The sequence below is a fragment of the Perna viridis genome, chromosome 1 (genome assembly GCF_037379345.1).
Source record: "Perna viridis isolate PV_CMFRI_1.1 ecotype Kerala chromosome 1, ASM3737934v1, whole genome shotgun sequence".
Lineage (NCBI taxonomy): Eukaryota > Metazoa > Mollusca > Bivalvia > Mytilida > Mytilidae > Perna > Perna viridis.
In genome coordinates this window covers 17,839,028-17,865,037 of record NC_142445.1, presented here as the reverse complement: position 1 = coordinate 17,865,037, position 26,010 = coordinate 17,839,028, and the positions used below count along the sequence as shown (strand labels likewise).

Genomic DNA, 26,010 nt, shown 5'->3' with positions numbered 1-26,010 from the left:
AGTTCAATTTAGATAAATAATACACCATTCACAGGGTGAAAGTAAGAAACGTCATCTGCATACTAGAGTTCACAACCAGATTACTTATAGTATTGACTATTATACATTGATATGCTTACAAATGAAACAAATACAGATCTTTAACATGTTGCCACCAAAGATACAAGATTCCATGTAAAGAATTTTAATACATTTATACTTTTTTTTTTGTTCCTGCCACAAACAGGACTATTCCAGCAATACCTTTTTGTCACATTTTGAACAAATTCTTTCAAAAGATGTATTACTAATGTACTTAGTTTTTCAACAATAATTTTTCTATAAAATATCTGTCCAAATCAACCAAAGACAATGGAAGCAGAATAATGAGACAACCATATACATACAATGTATACTAGGACAGTACATTTATTTGTGGATACCAATTTTAGTGGTTATGGGAAAAAACACAAGTTCATAGATACTTAAAGTCATGTATTCAACAACTCCATCATACAAATAAATGCGGAAAAAAACTTCTAGTTGATAACCATATTTTGCAGTTTACCAAACCAACAAAACTTCGTAATCCACAAACAATGATAATTCTATGTAAGTAAACCGAAACAATTCTTGATTGAAACAAAAAGAAAAGTTTGACTTGAAAATCATGAGCACTTTCTGCACAATGAGGTATTTCTTGTTACAATATATACAGCACATCATCACTCCATAGAGCTCTATCCTTTAAAATGCATTGATATAAAACATAGTACAAAATGCCATTTCTTAACAATTAATGATTATGTAAAAACAGGATGACAATGAATGAGTTTTTCTAGTCTACATGGCCATAATAAATAGGATTTCTTATGACATACCCAAACTCTAAAACTGACAAAAATGTTTTAAAAAAATTTTCCTGCCACTGACTACCAAATCTAATTCTAAATTTCACTTTATTTCTAACACATTGAGCCACTCATCAAAGAATGATCAATCATTTTATAAAATTACTATTTTTCTGCCTTAATACAAAAATGTTACAAAAATCAGCAGGAACTAGGTTTGGGTAACAATAATGCCCCAACAAATACTAAGAAGTTATAAACTATGGCACATATATCCAGTTATCACTTTCCACTTGATGCTGAACATGAAATAATCTAAAAAGCAGTTAGATCAGACATTGTGACCTAATAAGGCATAAACAAAAACAACAAATGATTAACAAACCTATTTTTAAATATTATGCAATCACATAGTTTGACAATAAATACTAGAGGTCTACAGCACCATGGACAACTGATCCATTCATGATAAGGTGTACTCCATTGGGTAATGAACATGTGTTAGAATGGAGATGACAATGTTTGTGTTGTTTTGGTGGAATGGCAGGAGGTGATTTCTCCGTGTCTGGAGTATTATTTACAGATGTATGTGGTCCGTTTGGTGATGAGGGTACTTTGGTTTGATGATTACAACCTACAAAGCAAAGTAAAATATTGTAAGTTAAAGACATAGTCAATTAATGGCATATAGTGTTATACTTGTCAAAACAAGATCTGTATAAATCAAACGAACTCTATAGTCATAAAAGGGTTTGCTCAAGACAGGAACTACTAAACAGCTACAAGATTTTAGCTTCAAGAGCTTCATGGCTAAAGCAAACAAATGTTTGTAAAACTATCCTATCATTTATACATGATGGATGTTGCAATATTGACATATAAGATATATTTTTAGCATACTTAAAAACTTGAATTAATAACCTGCAAAATGATCAATTTCAATTTTTTGTTCAATTGTGTCCTTTAAATATCATGGAAAGCCATCATAACATGTACACAATAATATTGATTACTCCTGCATAAAGTGATTGAATTTCAAAGAGAAAGTTTAAATGGTAAGCTCTGCTTACACTTGCTCTCAATGATCGTCTTACAGACTTTCAATAATGATGTCAATTTAAAATGCTGTCTCATTGCATGTTAACTATGGAAAGTTACAAAAATACAAGGGCTGTAAGATACAATTGTAAATGAATGTTCTTTCGATGACAAGAACTGTTGTCAACTTGTTTTGTAGTAAAAGTATTTTTTGCTAAATTATTTATGTGAATGTTACTTAGTGATAAAAAATCCAGGTAGAAATTGGGACAGAGGGGCACAAACTTGAAAAAGAGGGCAATTCAGCTTGTCAAACCAAAATTAGAGTACTTTCGATTTGAAAATTTATTGGCTAAAGTATGCCTTTCAATGCAAGTGAAATTAAATGCATAAGTCTTTAGATAAAGAAGACTGTTATGAATGAAATAACATTTTGTTCTTCTTGGAAGGAAGGAGGGACACTGCTCTCCACTATTTAAAGCTAGCAAGGACTCTGGTAATTATGTGGCACAGTTGCAGTTATCTATACATTTGAAGTGTACTTACACTTAGAGTAAGGTGGTGGTGGCTGGGGCATCTGACTAGCACATCCACTGACATCACTATCACAATTACAATATTTGGACTGGGGATCTGTCAAAAATAATAACCTTAATCAAGACACTGCTTACAATGAATCATTATTTAAACAAAAATATACAAACGATAATGTCTTCAGTTCCAATATTACTCGACAAATGCACACTTCAAATGATGTAAACTTTTCATTTTTTTTGCATTTAAAAGAAGTACAATGAAAATTTTCCAATATAAAAATAAGGTTCATGTTTTATAAACTTTGTATGTTTATAGTGTTTCAATATTTTAAACTAAATAAGAACTGAAAAATCTATAACAACTGAACATTTCATCACTCAAAAAATAAGTCTTTTAATGTAATACTGTCATAAGATTTAAGAGAATTCAGAACCCATACCTTTGTATTGCAATGCACCTGGAGGTTGAGGTAAGGAACCATGGTGAATTCCATTAGGCACAGGTATATTGTGTATAGATTGTTTATGATTACATGAACGAACATCCATACTTGATGAGTGTCTTTGTCGTTCACAATTTTCACAACTGTCTGTAGAAGTTCTATTTACAAAAGAATTAGAGTTACTGAGTATTGGACGAAATGTTTGTAAAGTTTGTTGTCCACTAGTATGAGTACTGCTTGTACTCTGAGAGCTCTTCATAGAGTCTGTTTCACTATTTGGATAATGCATTTCACTATCACTATTATCATGATGTAATGGCTGATGAAATGTCAGTGGCACAGTATTGTCCTCCTCGTCTACATCACTAGGAAATATGGCTGCCCGCTGAGCACGGAACTGACCAGATGAGGATTCATAACCTGATTCTTTCATTTGATAGTCCTGATACTGATACGGTACAGATATGTGACCATTTATTGTATAACCTCCATCTCCATACTGGTACCCCTGACCTGCCACCTCACCAGGGAGAGTAGTTTCATCAGTGGGTGTGGCACTGTACATTTCATGTCTTTTACGAGTCTGGTAGATAATTATCACCCACACCAGTGATGTCCCAACAACACAACACACAACAGCAATGATAATAATTCCTGTTGTTGTGGACTCATCACTAGGACTATTTCTACTGGATCCCTGTTTTGGATCAGGAGAAATCTGTTTATTCCCACGGTAGACACTTAGTTTAGAAGCCCCTCTTTCAGTACCAAGTGTATTTGTCATTTCACACATGTAGATACCAGCATCTTTAGCCTTTGTCTGCACAATGATAAGAAGCTGATTATCAGCAGTGAAAAAATATCTTTGTTGGTTGGTTTCCAAAGGTTTGCCATTTTTATACCAAGTCAGTTTAGGTTTAGGTATTCCCTCTGCCATACATTCTATAACAGTAGTAGAATCTTCTTGTGTCTTCTTCTCTTTCTCCATTGGCTTGACAAATGACGGAGTTTCTGTAACAAAAGTTGAAATTTGGTATAAATTAATTGTAAAACATTGTTTATTCCTGAATATTTGAACAATGATAATTCTTTCCATTCATGCAATTAGTTTTGATTTTTATTATACACAGATTTGAGAAAAATTAAAGCACATTAACATTCAGTAAAATTATTTTAAAAGATCTTACTTATAACTGGTCCCATTTATATATATATATGTTAAATTCCAATTCTTATAATCAGCATTACAAATATTTATTCCAATCTTTTCTGTCTTTGTTTCATTCTGAAGTCATACCCAACTTTTTATTGATCAATGAGACTTTTATTCTATAGGAAGAACTTTTCGGGTCTACTTACGTAGTACAGTGAGATTCAAATTAGAGCTAATAGAGCCAGCTTCATTCTTTGCTGTACATGTGTACATTCCCTCATCCAGCTTTGTCACATCAACAATGAAGAAAATATTATCATCAGGCATGACATGCATGCGTCTCTCTCTGGCAGCAGGGAAATCATCACCTCCATCTTTAGACCATGCTATTGTTGGATTGGGCCGACCAGTAGCTGAACACTCTAAACGAGCAGTTGTTCCTGCTTTTACTGTGACATCTTGAGGCTTCTTTGAAAAATGGGGGAACACTGAAATTGAGAAATGATATTTAATCTTCTCTCCTTATGATATATATATATAAAAACATGAAGCTTTCTATTCAGAATCATAATCTGTATATCATTGTGGTAAAATTCCATAAAAATTGAGGAGAATTCGTAAACGTAAACAACACAGCATCAAATGTGTCAACATCTTAATTCTTATTTGAATTATACAAGGTAACAGAAAAAATTGAATTACCATGCACATCAATCTCTGCTTTCCTGGAGTAAGCTGGACCAAAGGTGTTGGAGATGACACATTGATAAATCCCTGCATCACTGTCTTTCACATTTTGTAGATGGAGTTCTGTAGAGTACCTGATGATTTTGCTGTCATTTTTGTTGACTCTGTTTGTTACCATTGGTTTTAATAACAACTGGTGAAAAAAGAACAAATCATATTTAGACAAGGATTGTATAGGACACTGTACCTCACTCTGACAGCACTTTCATACATCTTTATAAAATTTTAGGTAGGATGTAACTGCTTCTCACAAAAAAAAAAAAAAAAAAAAAAGAGAGAGAGAAATAAATTGAAAGACAAAAACTCACAATAGTAACTTTAGCCAGAAGTTTGATAGAAAACCTATACAGTAAAGTTGGCCAGGCAAGAAAACTTTATATTCCTTTTAAAACTGCTTTTTACATACAAAAAAAATGTATTAGACTTTTAAAAGGCAGGATCATACCAAGAAGGGCCAAGCCATCTTCAGTGTTATATACTGATTTCATCCCTCTAACTATACTTCTATTTATAATAGCAATGGAAAGTTATACATACCACATTATCTTTCTTCCAGCTGAAATGAGTTTCTGAGTCTTTAGTACTGACTGCTTCACAACTGAGAGACACATTATCTCCCTTTAATACCTTCCTGGATGTTGGGCTAATACTGATAACTGGCTTTAAAGTGTTTCCATCTGTAAGAAAGTATGAAATTAGTTACATAGTTTGGGGGTAATTTGGTCCTTTTTTTAACAATAGCATTTGCAAAATACCGTTCATAAATTCTGTGATATAATATTTGCTGTATAATTATCCCAGAGTACTGGACTAAAAAATGTTCATTTCCTTCCTCATAAATAAAAACCGTAATTATAATTCAACTGCTAGTAATAAATATGGATGTTTTCAACCTTTATAAAATACCTACCACACTTGAACCGTTCTCCGTCAATTTCAAAAATGCTTTTGCCTTTCAAGTCAAATGGATGTTGACACTTAGCTACCACTGACTTTTCAAACTTCTTTGCCATTAACCATGGAGATAGCCATGCCAATTTGCAGTCACAAAGGAAATTAGAGGAATTAAATTTTCTGGAAAAAAAATAATGATTTAATTTTGACTGCTTACATAAGAATGATAACTTGTTATCAAATCAATAAGATGTTAGTGACTTGAATGTTGTGAAAATAAATGCTCTAATCAAATGGCACACACATTTTGAAATATAATTGGAACAAGTGCAATTATATTCATCAGACATGATTTTATGATGCTAACAAAAAATTGCTGAAATTGACAAAATTGGAAATAAGCATACAGTACAAAGAGAAACCTAATGGTAAATCTGGATGTGAAAAAATGGAATTCCTTTATAAAGCTGAAGAAAAAAAACACATGTCTATTCTACAATCAAAATATACATATGTTGAATCTTTCTACAAGAGCTGACAGGAAATAGAGAAGACAACCTTGTGATTACATATACTCCTGCATTCCAAATATTCTAAGTGAACAAAAATCGTAACCCCTAAGCAGTACAAACATTACTGCCCACATTGTAGTAAAGTTTATAGACAAGATTTAGTCAAGCAGTCTCAAATATCAATTGAAATCTGAGAATGTAAAGAACTGGTATACAAGAGGCCAATGAATATGAAAACTTTTCTCTCCCTTCAAAGGAATACCAATATAACACTGTACTTACAAAGATGAAACTTCCACCATGGTTTCAAAAGCATTAGATTGGATGGTAGATATAGCATTGTTGAGAAGATTCAGCGTTGTTACTTTATACAGTCCACTGAAAGCATTTTTGGCTATTGATTTGATCTTGTTATTCTCCAAACTAAGCTTCTCAAGATTTTTCAATTCATTGAATGTGCCATTCATATCTTCAATGGTCCATGACAGTTCATTGTTACTCAGTTCTCTGAAAGACAATGATAATATCACTGAAATTAAGTTAAAAAGCAAAAGATATATAAATTGCAGATAAATATAATAACACTATAAGCTTTTAATGATATTCCAACTGTACACTTAACTTGCATCTATAATTTTTTAAGTTTATAACTCCATTTCTAAAATTTACAGATGCTGAAACGAAGAAAACAAATAGTCATTATTCTTAGGCATGTATGTGTCAATTAGATCTCCCGGAGTATCTTGATGTAAGCTTAGAATTAGAACAAAATTTTGTTCAAGTTGAGTATTTGACACTTAATAGAAATTAAGGAGGAAGCATATGTAATAACAGCATATCTCTCTCCATCAAGGTCATAAGGCAATCAACATTCATGTTTTCTATGAACAAAAAAATTATCATCTGTCAACCAATGTCCTGATGTCACTCAATTCAATGTTTGAGAAGAATTCTCAAAAAATAATGAAATTGACTAAGAATGATTAAGGAGCTTCTTAAACGTGTCATTATCGTGTCATTATCATGTATGCGATCACTCATTATGCCAGGTTACTTTCTGCTTGGTCAAAAAACATGTGCAAAGACAGAACTAGCACAGACAATTTGGACAGATTTGCAAATCTTAATCAAGATTGTTGAAGCACATTGACAAATTAAGCCATCAAAACAGTATCGTTGTTATTACACAGTTATTTCCCCTGATCAATGCACATTTCATCTGAGTGTTATAGATTACATATGACAAAATTTGGTCATTATTGCATATATTTGCAAGATGAGGAATTCCTGGTTATTAAGATTGTTTTCACAGCTGATTGACAAAGACAATAGTTCTATGAGAAATAATGCCTATGCCAAAAGGTGTATATAATTAGAAAGTCACATGGATTTTGCTTCATGTGGAAGTACTCCACAATTTGGCATATTTCACAGATCATTTCATGAATCAATTAAATGAAACGTCAAGTCAATTTGTATGACCATAGTAAAACCAGATGCATTATAATTACTGATTAAAGTCAACTTAATATGTTCCATAGGTTAGCAATTTTTACAATATACATGTACTTACTATTAAAAAGATGCTTATTTTTATATAAATACAAAAGAATGGCTAACATCATTGTTTTCCAAACTAAGAAGTGTAAATCATCTTTTGATGAAAGATTCAATTTCGGCTTTGTTTTTTAAGTTTTCATGATGACCTTATTGTGTACAAAAATGTGTCAATATTCAGTTAAATGAGCTGATAACCTACAGTTCTGTCAGACTGATGAGATCATGAAATGATCCTTCCTCTATATTCTGTATGTTGTTATTCTTCAGCTGTAATAACTTAGCATTTGTCAGCTTCTTGAAGGACTCCCTCGTTATAGCTCTGATTCTGTTGTGAGAAAGGTCCCTGTGGAAAAAAAATTATAATAATCAGGGATGATTATATGAGGTAAACAAAGTGGAAATTGGCAAAATGAGAAGTAAATATACAGTAAAAAAAGAAGATGAATATGTAATGGTAAGATCTGAAATTGAAATAGCAGAGTTCTGCTAAAAAGCTGAAAAAAAAATCATCCCTGAATAATGAAAGAAATTCCCTTTTTAGAGGCAAATTTAATATTTTTCATTAATTCTTATGTCAAATAATTTCAAGTCTTGACCTCTAATATCTATTGGTCTCTCACATGTATAAAATCCCTCCAAATATCATCATACACTCTAGTCATCACATAATGCATTAGACACTGCACCTGACATCCTCCCTCTGTACGAACCCGTTAGCCAAGGCTCAGGCTCGTCTTTTGTGGAAGCGTGTATTATGGTATTGATAGATGTACCACAATAAGACTTCTTTACATGTAGGTATGTAAATACCACACAAATAAATTGTAGAGAACTATCATTTTAATAATCATGTAATTGAAGCAGCAGATTCCACTGCTTACATGTAGGTTAATTTCTTTGAATAAAAAAAAAACTTGATTTTGCAAATAAATAGTTTGGCAAGAGGCTTAATTACTGCAAAACATGAAATTACTTTGTACATCCACTATAAAATACCTTAGCAAAATTGCAGAAAATACAAAAACAAAATGACAAGCCACTTTATTATATGATACTGATATGGAGTTCCAGTGCAAGGTCAACTTAAACCAGCAAGGCAAAAATGGTGCTATATTTAAAATAACTTAAAGTTCATTCAAAGTTTGACTATAGACAGTATTTTGTCTGCTTGGCAACAACTTCAACGCCAGCATCTAATCAATCAAATGGATGTCTGATGCTTCCATAAAAATGACAGCTTGTTTGTTTAAGTTGTTAACCTTTAAAATAGACTTGACTAACGAAAGACCATGCCAACATTCTCACAATACTTAGGTTTCTTGACGACCATTTGCAAAACAAATTTATATCAAAATTTACATCTGTGAAAATCAACACCTCTATTAAAACACTAACAATTTTGTTGAATTTTTAACACTTTAAAATACATAAAACCATTTTCAAATCTTCCAAGAAGTGAGAAAGTAGCTTCTGGAATAATTATGATAAAAACATACCCATGTTAAAATCATACATCTTAATTATTCTTTGGCAATCATTTTATTAGGACAATAAATCAATTTTCATCTTAAAGGTTTTTTTTATCAATTTGTATTTTTCAGCAGATGTGAGTAGAGAAGGGTGGAAATGCACTTACTATTTCTCCCTTTTCCATGAGTAACATCACATGTTCAGTCAAATGTGTAAACAATATTGTAATTTCTTCTCTCATTATAGCACAGATATAAGCAATTAATTTGACTGGATGCACTCCATAAATTACAATCATCAAATGATCAAATTTCTTGGTGTTCTTATGTTTAAACACCTATTTCTGCCTAGAACTTAGTAGAAGCATGCTTCCCTTCAAGATTGTATGATTTAATAGTATCTCTTAAAATAAAATTTCTTGAAAAAGAAGAAAACTTGTTAATAAAAGACAGGTTTTTTTCTTCTAAAAATACTACATGCATCAATAAAAAAATTTTTACTTTAATTTGCAATCATAATAAAAAATGTCTTAAAAAGTCCCCTGACTAAGACGTTTATTCATTATGAAAGATACCAAAGTAGTATCCACATCAGGAACATGTGACACAACAAACACATCTTAAAACTTGCTTCCTTTTCTGGAGTGTGCTGTTGGTCTTTCATGTCATATAGATCAAATCTTTAACATCAGAAAAATATAGAACTCTTCACTTATCATTTAAATATTGGAAATATGATAAATTCAATTTGTGATATGAAGTTTAATTTGACTGTTTACGACACCTGTTTAATTGGCCGAGTGTCAATAGAGGAAACATACCTTTATATTGTATACAGGTGGGTATAAAGATTGTATCGCTTTGTTCAGTGTACTATGTGTATTATATAGGTACAGTCAAACCTAGTATTATCTGAATCTTTTAACAATTCACTTTGAAGGGACACTGGGTGAAGTTTGATTTAAGACCTTAATTTCATTCTACCGTTAATAAAATTCAGAATAAATTAGATTTACAACAACAGTGAGACTCCTTCATATCAAGTGTCTTTTTTTCCTTCAATTGAATAGATTATTCAAACCTAACACATGTTTCTAACAGATAGAAAAGCTCCTCTGTTTGATAACATAACTTTTTTAATCAAACAAAAACATATCAACTCTCCTTTCTTAAAAGTTCATTTGATGAACTGCAACGGCTTCTGCATCACTAGAGAGAACTATGTTTGTCAGAGAAAGCACGTTTTTAATCATAACCAACAGATAATGTGGCAACTGAACCCTTATTTACATAATCCAGCTAATTACCAAATTACATATATCTTACAAACAATTAATATCGTTAGTGATAACAAAGATTTAATTAAGTAATTGCGATAAGCTGTGACATAGAAATAAAATGCTGTATTCACTCAGATCTCAGTATGAAAATATTCCAAGAGAAATGCCTGAGATCTGGAAATAATAGGTATAAATATTTCTGTTATTGTTCTACACATGTGCATAATATGTAATGGAAAGAAATGCTTTCATTAAGTATTTAATGTGTATTTCAAGTGTAAACATACACACAAGAGTTCCTTGAACTTCCTAGAAACATCTGAATTTTCTTGTGTTTACCTCTGGCATCTTAAACCTACTACTATCCTAACATTGAGATGGCTTACAGGTTTCAACATTCAAATCCAGCAGTAGGTGAATTGAACATGCAGGTGACAAAATTCGGATTTTGGTATTTCAACCTTACATGAAATGCTCATCTGTCAAGTTAATTTGTAGTTCAAACGATCATTTCTAATCCTTGTAGCAGACTATGGGTCCTTTTTAAGATCTATTAAAAACTTTAAACAAATATTTATCTCAAGCAATTTTTTTCCCTACAAGACTTCTGAAGGAAGGCCACAATACATAATCATTAATTAACACCTCGTAATAGGATAAACTCTGGAATTTATCCAAAATCTTCCCCTGTATATCACCTAATTATCCCTGAAAACATATGGTTTAAGTCAAAGGTGTAATTTCATTGAATCCAATAAATTTGAAGCAAAGATTCACCTTACAATATGACACATATCAATCAGTTGGCTTTAGTGTATAATTTGCAGAACATTCAAATTTACAGCTGTAAACATATGTTACTCTGATACTGTATTTGATCCACAGCAAACTCTTTGAGTTATGAGGACTTCAAACAGCATATGAATTTATTGGCCAAACAAATGTCTTAGTAGAAACCAATAAGATATATGTGCAGGTGTGGAACCATGGTAAAAGGATGCTCAAAGAAATTTTTCCCGTGATGAATTTCAGCTTCTAGTGAATCCCAGCTGTTATTACTTTGATGAACTCCCTGAATCTTAGTTTTGATCAAGCTTTGATTGGGTCCATGTTCCTTGTCAGATTTATCAGTATTTTTCCAAAAGTTCAGCATGATATACAATAAGACGTGGAATTAATGACAGAAAGACCAAAACCTTCATCTTCTGGTCTACTAAGGAAAAAACTTGGGCTGTTTTTCTAAATAGTTTCACTCTGGGCAAATCAATGAATAAACACTAAAATTAACTGCAATTACACTGATGCTCCTGTGGTCCTTTTAAAAAAAAAATCATAAGTGTAAAATTAGTCGCAAGTTATGACATCATAGTAAATCAAAGTATTGTGACGTCACAACTTAAGACTAATTTTACACTTACGATTTTTTGTGAAAAAGATCACTGAAGTTAACTTGAAAGAACTTTTAGAAATCCTTTCTCTTTATCCCTTCAGTGTCACAATTTAGTAATACTATTCAGAATATTGAATTACTGACTTCTAATACAACATCCAATAATCATTTTTTATGAATAAGAAATATAGATATGGATCAATGTTTCCATTATACAATCAAACACCATTCTATTATACCAACACTTATTTTCACACTTAGTCTTAACATCTGGTTCAATTCTGTTGACAGCTGAATAAAAGAAAGAGCCCTTATCAAATGTTATTTCAGCCGAAATCAATTCTGCACACAATAGAATTATCAATATGGCATTCAAATGAAAGTTATTCCTTCTAAAATTATTGAGTTTTCTTTTGAAATAAGTCAACTCAGGTTGCAGTCATTAAAGCTAATTTTGCATGATGACATGGGTTTTAATCTGATAACACAAGCACATTTCAGAAATGCATTATATGGTATTAAATAACAATCCATTATCCTATGAATAAATTGTTGCACCATTTATTCGTTGTTGGCTACTGCCATTAAAATAGAATTTCAGTTTTTACAATAGAGGATAAAGATGTTGGATAATTGTATCAAATCGCTGAGATTTTTATCGCTGATGTTTTTATGTTTTTTAAACGATCCCCAGTAGTAACTTTACTAACTTATCAATGCAACTTTATGAACAGCCTTTCATAAATTAGGGTTATTTTTTTAGTTTTTTCTCTCTTTCTTTTGAAAGAATACCAACACATCACAATGTTAAAACAAGTATCAGTAAATTCTATAGAACTTTAAACCAGCAAAAGTAATAACATACAATACCACAGTTGGGCTACTTGAGAGAATATTTCACAAAAGTTGTGACCTAAACTCATCTTTCACTCAAGTATATAGTTTTATTAAAATAGACATGCACACACTTTCTATCTATGCCATATTTTGATTAGAAATCTGATTCAACATCTGTTTGTTTTATGGCATAAAAGTTAAGGCTAAAGTTTTCAATTAATGAGCTAAACACCTGCTAATTAAACATCTCCACCTGTCCATTTCAAAAATATATGCACTTCTTGATTACTTTGATATTCACCGTTGAATTTTAATTTCTTCTAAACAGATACAGATTTGCCAACATTCATACATGTGCAGGCGGAATATTTCCAACCAACAGAACATAAAAGCAGTACAGCTCAGCCCTTTCATCTCTTCAATACTAATTTTTACATAATTGGCTATAAAGCAGCTATTTTTTTCAATAAATTGATTGGGAAAACTCTACAAATTGGCAATAAAAATGTTTGGCTAATTGTTTAATGGTTTAGATAACTTGCATTTTGGCTTGGTTACTTACAACTGTGCCAGCTCAGGACAGTCATCCCAGCTCTTTGGTTCTATCTCTGATATTCTGTTGTGATGGAGAGTCCTATAATGACAAAGGAACAAATACTTAAAAGTATTATAAAATTATGGCATGGAAATACTGCAACTTTCAGCAAAAAGTATTGAAATTTGACAGATCACTAAACTGAAACACAGATATCAGAAATTGTCAAGCAGCAAAATTGAACAGCTACTCTATTATCAAAAATGAGTGAACTCTTGCAAAATTTTCATTACTCTGCCTGCTATTTTCTCTTTTTTTTCCTGCTCCTTAGAATACTACTGACATCCCTGTGAAATATACTTCATTAACTGAGATAAAATAATTACTTCCCTAGAGAAAAGTTTATAGTTGTGAGTATGAGCCTCTATACAACTCCATGTACTTATCACTAGAATACAACAAGCAACAAAAGATAGAATTACTCCCAAGATATAAAATAACCTAGAGTTTTGTATTTAAAGACAGAAAATAACACTGGAATTTAGAACCTTAAACAAAGAGTTCAACACTTTTTGTTTAGGAGTAATGAGAATCAGAATCTTCCGGTAAGTAGACTTTTCTAAGAGAAAAAGCCGGTCATGAAAAACAGTCAATACATGTTAGTACAAACGACCATGTACTGATAGAATACTAAGAAATTCTCATTCTTGCCAGACTACCCCTTCCTCTATTAAGCAGGTTGTACATATCAATAAACGGTCTACATAAATAGCTTGCTGGCAGATTACTTGATGACTAGAGAAAGTGAGCAGTTATTTTATATTTCAATAAATGTTCATCTCTATTTTTGTTTACATATTTCCATAAATACTCCATTCCCATTCAATCAAATTTCACATCAATACTAATGGTATCTAGCATTTGAAAACTCGTGTTATATCTTTCTTTTCACACCTTTCAGATGTATTAAAGAAATGAGCAAATTGATCATAAATTAAATTCCATGACAAATTACAAAATTTCTACACACTTTAATAATGTGTATGAAAAAAGAAATAAATATGCATAAAGGACATTTTCAAAAATTATGATTTTAGAAGTCAGGAGATAAGCCATAAAGTTAAAATTTTACTGTTTGCTAAATCAAGCGAGAAAATTAAATCTTCATGTTAGACACAACATAAAAAAGGAACTGAATTCATTAACAAGTTCTCAGCGAATAGAATGTATTCAACAGATGACCATCATGACACCTCAATGTGACTACACCTTTAGAAGAAAGCTTATGACTTCTCATTTTTAACCTTGTAAACAATGCACAGAACCTAGCATACAATAAGTAGCTTTCTTACTGAATTAATAACATACGCAATACATTTCAATTGAAAATTTTAATCACCAAAACCAATTTATCAATTTCTTTCTAAGGACCCTGCATCTGCATACAGCTAGGGCATTATATTTATTTTTCACCATATGAACAAATTGATGAGGCATATGATTTTTCACTTCTATAGAAAAGAATTGAAAAAGCTTGGCTTCATTATTCACGACATCCTTATAGTGAACTCTCCCATCCATGAGCAAGACATGAACAATTTTACTTGCCAACAGATCAATTTTCATTGAATGAGAATTTCTAATTTTGTTCATCACTTCAATTTTTTTTCCACTGGTAGGATATCACTTTATTTTTCCTCCAATCTGTACACTATTGTGATGAGGACAAAAGTTGACCAAGCTATAATGGACTTTAAGGTTGAATGATGCTAAGGTCACCCTTAATTAAACTTTCACTGTCATATTTCTATCATCACTTGCAGTGAAAACTGATGACTTCATCTTCCACTGACAGGACCAATCAAGTTTCACTGACAGGGTGAGGCTCCTTTTTATAATGTCAATGATATTTCCAGATTTGTGTAAGGTGGACATCATCAACTGACAGTTACAATTCTGAACACCAATATAAATTGCCCAATTTATATTGATACATGTATGATTCAAGTTGGAAAAGATCAAGGGCCTAGCTTCAGCATCCTTATAATTTAAAATTACCCACAATTACATAATATCAGTTATTGTTGTGTGAAATAGATATTTCATTTCAATAAATTGCCCTACACAGCCAATTTACAAGGAGTAAATATGACCATTAAATGGGGAAATGTTGTTGAGCAGACAAATATAACATTAAAGTAGAGTAATTTTATCCAATTTAGTATTATTTCTCTAATGGTTCCATCAAATACACAAATAGAACATTAACCTATCAAATAGAATAGACTTCAGTGTACCTTAGATGGGAAATGTTGAGTGGCAGAATAACTAGGAGGGAACATCAATAAAACACCATCCTGAATAACGATTTCTTAATCTAAATTCAATCATCCAGGACGAAAGACATTCTATTATGTTACTCAAATCTTTTGTAATTTTGATTACTGTATTTCAATATGAACAAACTGTGAGAAGAAAAAAAATGTAGGAATAAAATCAATATAGGACAGGGTTTAGAATACATTACTGTATAAGTGAAAACCCAAATACATTCTACCTGAGTCACCCACTGGGTTGAAAATTGGCCACGATTATGATACCCATTCTGTAACAAGGCACCAATTTGTTAACAATATTCAACTTGTGACTCTGCATAAGTAAGAAATTGAAATTTTGTCGACAAAATGGTAATTTAACACCTCCAACTGGTTGCATTTGGACCAGTGCACAATTTTGTCATAGAGCCTCAATTAGGAAGTCATTCAGGTGGATAAGGATGGCTATAGGAATGCAAAATATACAGCATGTTCAGGTGACAACCACACCTGGTAGATGTGAAAATCTATCCTACAATAGCCCTCCTGGAAGGTCTTGTATTGTTTACAGTATAACCATCACTAAGTTGATCAACCAATACAATTAGAAAGTTTGATTTTAACTATGAAAGAGCCAAGGCTTGCTATACAGATATCTTAAAGATAGTTCAAAATAGAAATGAACAAGTTGCTTTTACAAGGCCTGAATTCCTGGAGTCTAAAAAGGCTTATAACCATAATGGATTCATTAAACCTTATATACTTACAATTCTCTAAGTCCATGCAGCCCATAAAGCCAAGTCTGGGAAACAGTTGACATATTATTATAGTCCAGTTGCCTACAAGAAACATAGCAAATATATATAAAAAACTACATGTACTTTTACTCATTTTTATGTGGGTGCAAAATTCACAAATCATTGCAAAGCATGAAAAATATCTTGTCATTTGTTACGAGGTAAGTTGCCACTGACTTGACTTGTTCAATAGCCTAAAAATGTGAAAGTTTACAAGAAAAAAACTTCATTTCCATTTAAGAAAACTGATATAGCATAGTTTTAGAGAAATTCAGATGTTAAATTATATAACCTACATTGGAAGCACCTGCACTGATATTTATCTATTCCAGAGAGAGACTGGTCAGGCAAGTAAATGATTCTACCGCCTGTCATATAATGACAATGCCTCATGTTCTGTGGGTTTATTTTGGTTGCTAAATGAGAGATTCGGATTGAAGCAGGGTGTATCTTACGTACACTAAGGATCAGATGATCAATAATGACAAAAACAAAAGGCCGGCAGAGCCAAAGACTGGGATATCTAATACCTGTATCCTGATAGAAAAGAAAACTTTTAGCTCTGCAGAAGTAGTTAAGACACTAATGACCGTTTCAAAAACAGAAGGTGAAGTTATTAGAATGAATGTTTAAGTGAGATTGATTACATATGAGAAATTCTTACACATTTCTGTTGTTATCAGTGATAAATACTTCATTTATTTACCTCTGTTCTCATAACTTTTGTCAGAGTAATGATACAATTTTGACAAGTTTAGTGCTCGAAGAAAATCATTTGTAATAATCTGATATGTGTCAATGGCTAATTTATTTCCTCACTGCTCCATCTTTTAATCATTTATTTTGATTATATACGGATAATCATATTTACTTATGTTCTGTAAATATCTATCTACTAAATTACAATGCATTATCTTCTATATTCAATTGAAAGGAGACCCATGTTGTACAACTGGTCAGAATAAAATTGACTCTACTAATGGATATAGGGGAATATCAAATACTTAAACTAACAACTTCCTATTATTTCATGGAACTAGAATGTATATGTTCAATAAAATCCATCAAATTTGCGTACAAGAGCTAAAAATTGTTGATATTAAAAGTTCTGATCAATATTTCAAATGCCACTAGATATTAAAGGCAACATATGATTGAAGCCTTAAATGAAACTATACTTGTTTAATTTTGCCTCTCTTCCCAGAAAAATTAGCTTAATCAATTATTTGATGTCGATGTTTGAACATTTTTGTATCAACATAGACAGCATAACTAAAGGCATTTTTTTTGTTTAGTTATAGATTTAATAGTATTAAAATAAAATTTCCCTACCTGCCTACCCAATATGAAAGTATGGATAAGGCAACAAAAAACAATCTTTTGTTGAGGTTGGCCCAATAAAGTAAGAGGATTCAGGACCTCCAACAATCTCCACCCAATTCAGGTGTTAAAAAATTTCTTTCTGACACTATAATTAGCTGGAAACATTATCAGAAGCACAAATATCACGGAGAAACCCAGCTACTAACAAAATATTCACAATCTGTTTATCTTTAATTTTACAAATTTAAACAAGAAAACGTTCAGACCAGGTGTTTGCAGGCCGACTTTTATCATAGAACACACAGACTTTCTTCTTTGAAACTTCACACAAAATCTTCCATATGATGGAATTCTGGCTTTTTCACAAAAAGTTCTTGCAGAATGTGCTTTTCATTAGACTGAAGATAATAACTGGCTAAGTTAATGATTATAATAGTGTTACAAGTAGCCATATGTCCTCACTCTAAAAGTGCATCATATGTTGTAACATGATGAAAGAAAACCTACATTAACATCATGAAATATATGGCCACACCAATTATGAAACCCAAAATATGAAGTATTCTACCATATTACAGCAAGGAGGCCTGAGACATAATTTGCATAGGGTTTCATAGCAAAACTCACTACCCCCTTCCACCCTTTTCTAACATCTAATCTGACTAAACCTACCAACCTGAACCACTCTTCCCATCCTAAACATATCATCTTTTATGATAGGTCAGGCAAATATTAGTTTCATATCATTCTACTAGCAATTCAAAAATAGGGTATGTAAGCAAGAAAAGTTTTATATTTTTCAAACACATCTTACACCTAGTTAATTGGGAAACAATCAAGACTTTTTAGCAACAGTGCTTAAGCCAAAATAGCCATTATAGATAGGTACAAAAGAAAGGGTAGGTAGGGTAACAGTAAACTAACATATTAATTGTTTGGCCTCACAAAACTTACAGATTCTGGAGTTGAGTAAGACCAAAGAAGGTAGCAGTAGCCATTGATGATATTGAGTTTTTTCTCAGCTTCAATGTCTGTAAATGGCTGAGTTTCTGGAATGACAAACCTTCCAGTCTTCTTAGTTTGTTCTTTGAAATCTCTCTAAAATCAAAGATTAACAAAATTGAAATAATCATTTTAAAGAAAAATGAATACATGAAAAAATTGAGTGTTATTTATAACACCACACTGGCTTAATCATGCAATTTATTCGTGGATCTCACTTGCCTTCCTGGAAACACAACACAGGAAATAACTAAGACTATTCACTTCCTTCTTCCAAGGGTAGTTTAGGACAATTATTAACAAATAAAGACCTTGTAAAATCATGATGCATCATCACAAGCAATGAACAAGTATGACTGACAGAATCTCCCAGAGGAACACTTTAGCAAACATTACAACTCTTTCTATTTTATCATATTTTCATACTGCCATAAATGTAGAAGAAACCATTAATAACAGGGTGCCAATAAAACAACTGGAAAACACATTTACTAACAATAAATGCACTACAAATGGCTGACATTGCCAAATTAATTCTAAAGCATTTTATTGCTCGCTAAAATATGCAAATAAATATAGGGATATGTGTTTTTTACTGACCAGTAGTCTAGGACAAGGAAGTGTCCATCATTAGCCCTTGGATCTTCTGATTCATGCACACTCCATTATTTTTATTAGTTTTGTTCAGTTGGAACCATAAGATTATAGTCGAACATGATCTTCTCAGTTTGAGGTGATAAAGCTTTAAAGTAGTAGTGTTTTATCACATAAATTGTTTTGATAATGAACTTACAGAGTTTTTAATTTTGTCAACTTTTCAAACAGTTTCTTTGGAATGCTGCTTATCCTGTTTTTGTTCATCTTCAGTATCTCTATTGATGTTAGGTTGGAGAGACAATCTGGCTCCAGGGTCTCTAGTCTGTTGTTATTAAGATTTCTGAAAGAGAGAAGATTTTTTTTATACTTCCATTTAAAATTTGTACTTTAAATGCCCTGTACATGTGCATGCTTTCTTTTATATTTCACAAATACTTAGGGCTAATTAATGTCCTTCCTACTGGAGAAAAAATGTGCAAGTGAGAAAAAAATTGTAACTTTCGGGTTAGGCCTAAAACAATATTTGTGTTTCCGGTAACATGCCTCTTAATATAATTAACGATAAAGGATTGGTAAGTCATTAAGTCTTTTTCTTTTTTTCCCTCATTTGCAATTCTGGAAGAAGAAATTTTTAATTTCAGAATTGGATCCAATAGACCCTTTAGTGCTAACTGTAAGACAGTTGATGAGCATGCATGGAGCAGGCTCAATACACACTTCCACAAGGAAAGTTCTTTTGTTCTATCCAAACCCTTCCTAATGAAAGTGTATATTGAGCATGCTCATCACTTTACCACTAAAGAGTCTATAATAAAATTAATCTTCATTTCTAATTAGCCACCGTTCTGTTAATCTTGTTTTTGCTATGTTGTTGAAGATCTAGCAGTTGGACAAACTAAAACAATATTGCTATCAAGAGCAATACTTTTAAAATAAAATTTGAGGAAATTTGAAATTCAGAGAGGAAAGTAAGGATCAATAAGGTAACCAAAAACACACACTTTCTTTTCTAATCCTTTTGTGTAAAATAACACTAGGACTGTCTAAGTCTTTTGGCAATGAAATGTGGACTAGAATCCTAGGACTCAGCCTGTGAGGCCAAAAAGGCCAAAAAAATTATGTCTGTTTCTTGCTACTCTACCTACCCTAAACATTTTATGGCCATTTTGCCTCAAGCACTTTTAAAATTTAGATTATTTCCCCATTAACTCAATGTAAAATGTTTTTGAAATATAAAATAATTTCCCTACCTACCAACCCAATTTTTTTCCTACTGGTAGCAGGAAAAAAGACTTTTTTTGCCTAAAGAAGGCAATGGTTGACGGAAGTTGACTAAATATATCAAAGAGACATACACAACACAGGAGCATGCAAGACCTATGAATTTATAACCTGCAGTGGTAAGATTACTATGGGGTACTAGTATATCAAATTATTGTGATGTATACATTGGTATTATATCATTAAGACAGACATAGTATCCATAATTTGGCCTTGTATACATGAAATCTGAAGAACTTTCTCTAAATGCAAAGAAATGTTATCCTATGTAGCGTGACTTGCAAACACTGTAAATCAGGCACACGTTATGCTATGTTTACTCAACATTTTACTCCACACAAATTATTGTAACAATGACTTGCACAAAACTAGGCTTGGTACATAGTGGCAAGAACTACTTGGACAAGAAAATTTCAACCCTTGAGTGATAAGTTCTTCCCTTGACAAAATAATCACTGTACACAACTATTGTCCTATTAAACTCAGGACCTTTTAAATTGCAGATTTCATTGTGAAGAGAGTTTAATTCAAATGAAAAGACAATTTGAAGTTCTTTATCAATGCACATCTACAATTAAAACATTTTTTAACTTGTTTGACAAAACTTGAATTTGAACTTTATAGATTAAAATCTTATATGTTTTTGATAAGAATCTTAAACATTATAAAAATACATTTAAATTTCATTCAATGTTAACGTTCTAACATAGCTCTGCCTGTTGAAAACAAAGGTCTGTTGATCATACAAAAACATTACACCATAGAGGGAACTTAAAAACAATCCAAAGTAATGGCCCTCTGTCAGGTACTTAGCCAGCCTTGCGTCTAAACCCTGAAATTAATACTGCTATGTATACCACCACTGCTTACTCAAGCAAAAGAAAATGTTTCTTTAACTTGATAGAATGGATCAAATTTCTAAATCTGAGCTATGATTATAATTTTAGAATAGGCTTAAATGGCCGCCATTCTTTCTAAGATACAAAATGATTAAAACCAGATATCTACGAATAAAATGTAAATGGGATGAATGTTGAATGGTGTGTACCCTGTAATAGACAGGTGTTCCATAAGTACATTGACCTATTACCTGGGATTAGCCACAGGTGTGTTATAATTGGGTCAAAACAATCTCCCCATAATTTACTAATTTCTACAATAAATAACAAAATTTTAAGAAATATGGGTGCACATTGTACTCAAATTTTGAATATGCCCCAATTCGAGACTTTTTTTCTTGTAAAATTGTGTACATTTTAATACAAGACCTTTTTTTTAAGTACAACATGTAATACATGTAGTTTTACATGTGTATGTTTTTGCATATCATAGCAAGGTGGGCTTGTCATGCACTATAACATAAAAAGGGCTGCATTTAGTATAGAACTTTTCCGGGAGGTATATTTCTTACAATTTTAATCATACAAGCAACTGAAATTAACTCAACATGCTGAAACATATCTGTTGGGTATTTATCAGTTTTACTGACAAATAAAAGTCATAAAAATGTTGATAAAATTTACCTTTGAGCTGTAATTAAAAGAAAATTGTTTGATGGTATGAAATATTATGACATGTAAATCACACATGTACACAGATGTGAGGGGTCTACATTTACTTCATCAAGTGATAATATTTCTTTGATTTCAAACAGTCATATAGAGTTCAAATTCCTTCACAGATGTACTCCATACTTTCATGATTTTTCAAGGACATTAAATTGGAATGGTGACAAACCATCAGACATCAACTTTTTTTTTTGGAAAATAAATTCTCAAGTTAATTTATTTCCATAGAGTCATCACAATTTCAGCCACTTTTTATCATAGAAGACTTCATCTGAGCATTCAATTTGGATCCTCTAGTAAAGATAGGAAATACCAATGACGAAATGACAGTTTTCACATAACAACTGCGTAAAAACCAGAATTGGTAACACAGAATTCCAGTTCCATAACTGTATAAATGCCACATACTTGGACTAGCAAAGCAATTTAAGTGATTAATCCATGCTTAGGTGACAATAAATAATTGAAATTTGCATCAAGCATGACCTGCTATTGCATGTTAAACTATAAATTTTCCGTTCAGACTTCAGGACTCACATTTGACCAGCTTCCTAATTGAAATTTATGACCTAATATGAGGAATAATTTGACAGGATGTCATGGAAAACATATTTTTCAATGGGACAAGGCCATTTGTGGAAGCAATGCTTCCTTGTACAAGTGTGGAAATGGAAAATAATATTAATTTGATTCCCTGTTGGATCACAGCCTTAAGTCTGGCTCCTCTAAGTGTTAACAACTGAACATTTTATAAATGATCACAAAACTGAGGTGAATGGAATTCATTACTTAAACTGAATGATCTGTCTTGATTTATTAGAAAAATAAACAAATTGGAACATGCAACTTTATTTTTATACAGGCGAGAAAATCACTGCAGCCTACAAGTCTAGCTGAAAAATGCCATGTAACCTTTTTCTTCCTATCAAATTCAATGTGTTTTCATCAAGGTTAAAATCAAATGGCCATTGTCAACAATATTAGACAGAAGAGGGCTATAGAACCAACCAAAAATGGAACAAATAGTCTCCAAAACTTGTCCCTGTCTCCCCAAACCTTTCAACACCACCACAGATTTATTATTACATCTGTCACTTTTTATCATTTTCAACAAATTCCTAAATTATACAACACCCTTCTAAACTTTATGAGGTGTTAAATTTTTTGAATGTGATGATATTGCTTTTCATTTTACACAACTTCATTAAATGTTTGTACATGTATACTGGTATCATAGCCAACTAAGTGACAAAAATGTGAACTGAAACTACCTATCCAATGTGCTTTAGATTCTGAAAATTTAAATAATTACAAAACAATAACAGAATACTCAAAATTACAGAAAAAAATTATTTATTATTCCAAAAAATAATATATATGTCTGTTCTTCTAAAAATGTTGTCTATTACTACAATGAGCATTTTTTAGGTTTAGGTACAAACACAAGTCTCCCTATAGTTCTTTGGAGTTTATGAAATGAAGTGGTTTTACCATCCATTAAAATGTAACCTTAGACAGACATTAACTTGTACATCCAGTTGTAGTCATATATTTCTCCTCTTCAAGTCATAAACCTAATTCTTGAGTCTAGTTTGTTTTGTAACATGATCAGATACTGTGTTCGGTTTCTTCCTATTTCTTATAATTTCATTTTCAATTTTAAAAACCCAACCTACCCTAAGAAGATTGTTACATTCTGATGAATTTCTCAATATTCAATGGTGTGACAAGTTCCATAAAGGCTTAAAAAATGAAGCAATTAATAACTTACATTTTCTGTATGACATTGTTGGCAGAGAAAACACCAGGAGAAATATCTGTGACATAGTTGTTATTCATCTGTATTTCCTTTAGTTGGGGTGTGTACAGGCAAAACTCTTGGGCAATATAGGTAATTCTGTTGTAATTTCTAAATATAAAGAAGGAAAATAAGTATCATATTAGATTAGAGAAGATTGCCCTATACTGTAACAAGATATTTGTTTATAAATAATTAGGCTTGTTATATTTCAAGTTTAAGAATGTTTTGCCTAATTTTGCTGGCCACTGGCTACTGACACCATGAATGTTTTGCCTAATTTTGCTGGCCACTGGCTACTGACACCATGAATGTTTTGTTGAAGCCTACTGATAATTTCTACTAAGTTACATGTAACGTATATACTTCTAGAGTAGTATTAAAACAAAGAATTGTTTCCTAATATAAATTCAGCTGATCATTTTCATATATTCAATAATAAACTATTAATAATGCATAATGAATGATAACACTTAACAGACATTTACACTGATTGTATCACACAGAAAGAATTTTGACTTGGTCAATGTGAATTTTTATCAAATCAAAAATTTAATCTAATTTGTATAAGGTGGTAGTTTCACAAGTTTTTAAGATAAACCCATATACCTTTGATACAGTTATCTCAATTTTGCCACCTTCATTTTAATATTTTGGCTGCCGATCATTCAAACTTACAAACTATCTTAACAGAATTACCTGTTGCAAATAAATTCTTTCGCCATTTTAAGGTGTATAAGTAAACAAAGTGAGATTTTTGCAACCTAAGAAGTACACCTAGACAATTTATCAACTGTCTCGACAATTTTTAAATGAATTGCAAAACAAGATTTGATATGAAAATACCATCTATGATGATTTGTACCTATCAGTTGTACATTTAGCAAACTTTGAAATAATTAGTCACATTTTAAATGATTGAAAAAGAACAAATAAATCAAAAACAAAAAAAGTACAAGATACAAGATAAAAATTTTTGTCCATTTTTTTTTAATCCAAGTGTTTTCATAGAAGATACAATTTTTTATATTGAATGAATTCCATTATCATTCAAATACATTTTTGATCATGTATGCTTTAAGGTGCCCATAAAACAGAGAATTCATAATTGTCATAAAAGAAGATTATAAATAGGAAAGCAATATTTAGTTTTCAAACACATTTTCGTGTAGCTAAGCTCTACCACACACCCTGACGACTATTTGAGTAATTACCTAATGCTTGAAGGGGTATTTTGCGACCCATCCAGGAGTATAACATATTAATCTTGTCACATTTTTTATTGGGCTAGATCCATTTTGCAGGTAGAACTGCGATAAAGCAGATCCTTCCCGATAAATCTACCCTTATAACGTTTACATAGGGCAAGCGGGTCATCTATATTCAAACATTGTCCATGAAACACTGACAACAAAAGATTTGTTGAAATTTACAAGACACTTCAAACTGTGTCAAGTTTCTTCTACAAAAAATTTAAATAGCCTGTAAAAATTATGACAATATTTCATCCAAGTTTTATTGGTTGGGGGAAATAAAATGTTCCACAGAAAGTTTTTATTGCCAATATTTTAAATTTATTATCAAACCCAGTAGTCTATATATGTATATCAATAAATTGCAGTTGCAGAAGTAATTATCAATTTATATTAACACAGAAGTGAAGTTTAAGACACTATCTTCCATTACCATTTTAATAATACCAGTCTCCTTTCAAGTCAATTTTTACCAGATTTTATTTTCTTAAAATATTTCACGAACACATGATGTTAGACACTAGATAAAACCTACAAAAACTTCATAGATCATACATACATGTAAAATGATAATCAATTTATATGTAAAATCATTAAAACTAAAAAAATTCTTCCAGATACTATTTTTTAAACGGAATGAGATACTTACGCTTCAATGGACAGTAGGGAGGAAAGCCCCTTAAGTTGAGGAATTTCTGTCAACTTGTTGTAATTTATTTTACTGAAAAATAAAGCAACTAACTACAACACAATGAACCTAAATAAAATTAAATAATGTCTGCAGCAGGGCAGCTTACAGTTATAACTTTGTCTATCTTTATAGCAGAGAAGATTTTATGAGGTCTACAAACA

General features: G+C 31.6%; 1 protein-coding gene across 1 annotated transcript in view; it reads right to left on the bottom strand.

Moving 5' to 3' along the window:
* Positions 1–255: 255 nt before the first annotated feature.
* LOC148627552 (uncharacterized) overlaps positions 256–26,010 on the bottom strand; it is a 33,634-nt gene continuing 7,879 nt past the window's right edge. Inside the window, exons 4-18 of the mRNA XM_088574622.1 lie at positions 25,808–25,879; positions 23,879–24,016; positions 19,455–19,598; positions 18,614–18,757; positions 16,307–16,378; positions 13,252–13,323; positions 7,913–8,056; positions 6,436–6,660; positions 5,658–5,821; positions 5,285–5,424; positions 4,703–4,880; positions 4,207–4,488; positions 2,845–3,858; positions 2,415–2,501; positions 256–1,464 (exon numbers count right to left, since the gene is read on the bottom strand). Coding sequence (XP_088430748.1) covers positions 1,259–1,464; positions 2,415–2,501; positions 2,845–3,858; positions 4,207–4,488; positions 4,703–4,880; positions 5,285–5,424; positions 5,658–5,821; positions 6,436–6,660; positions 7,913–8,056; positions 13,252–13,323; positions 16,307–16,378; positions 18,614–18,757; positions 19,455–19,598; positions 23,879–24,016; positions 25,808–25,879 — 3,082 coding nt within the window. The 3' untranslated portion in view covers positions 256–1,258. The remainder of the gene's footprint in view (positions 1,465–2,414; positions 2,502–2,844; positions 3,859–4,206; positions 4,489–4,702; positions 4,881–5,284; positions 5,425–5,657; positions 5,822–6,435; positions 6,661–7,912; positions 8,057–13,251; positions 13,324–16,306; positions 16,379–18,613; positions 18,758–19,454; positions 19,599–23,878; positions 24,017–25,807; positions 25,880–26,010) is intronic.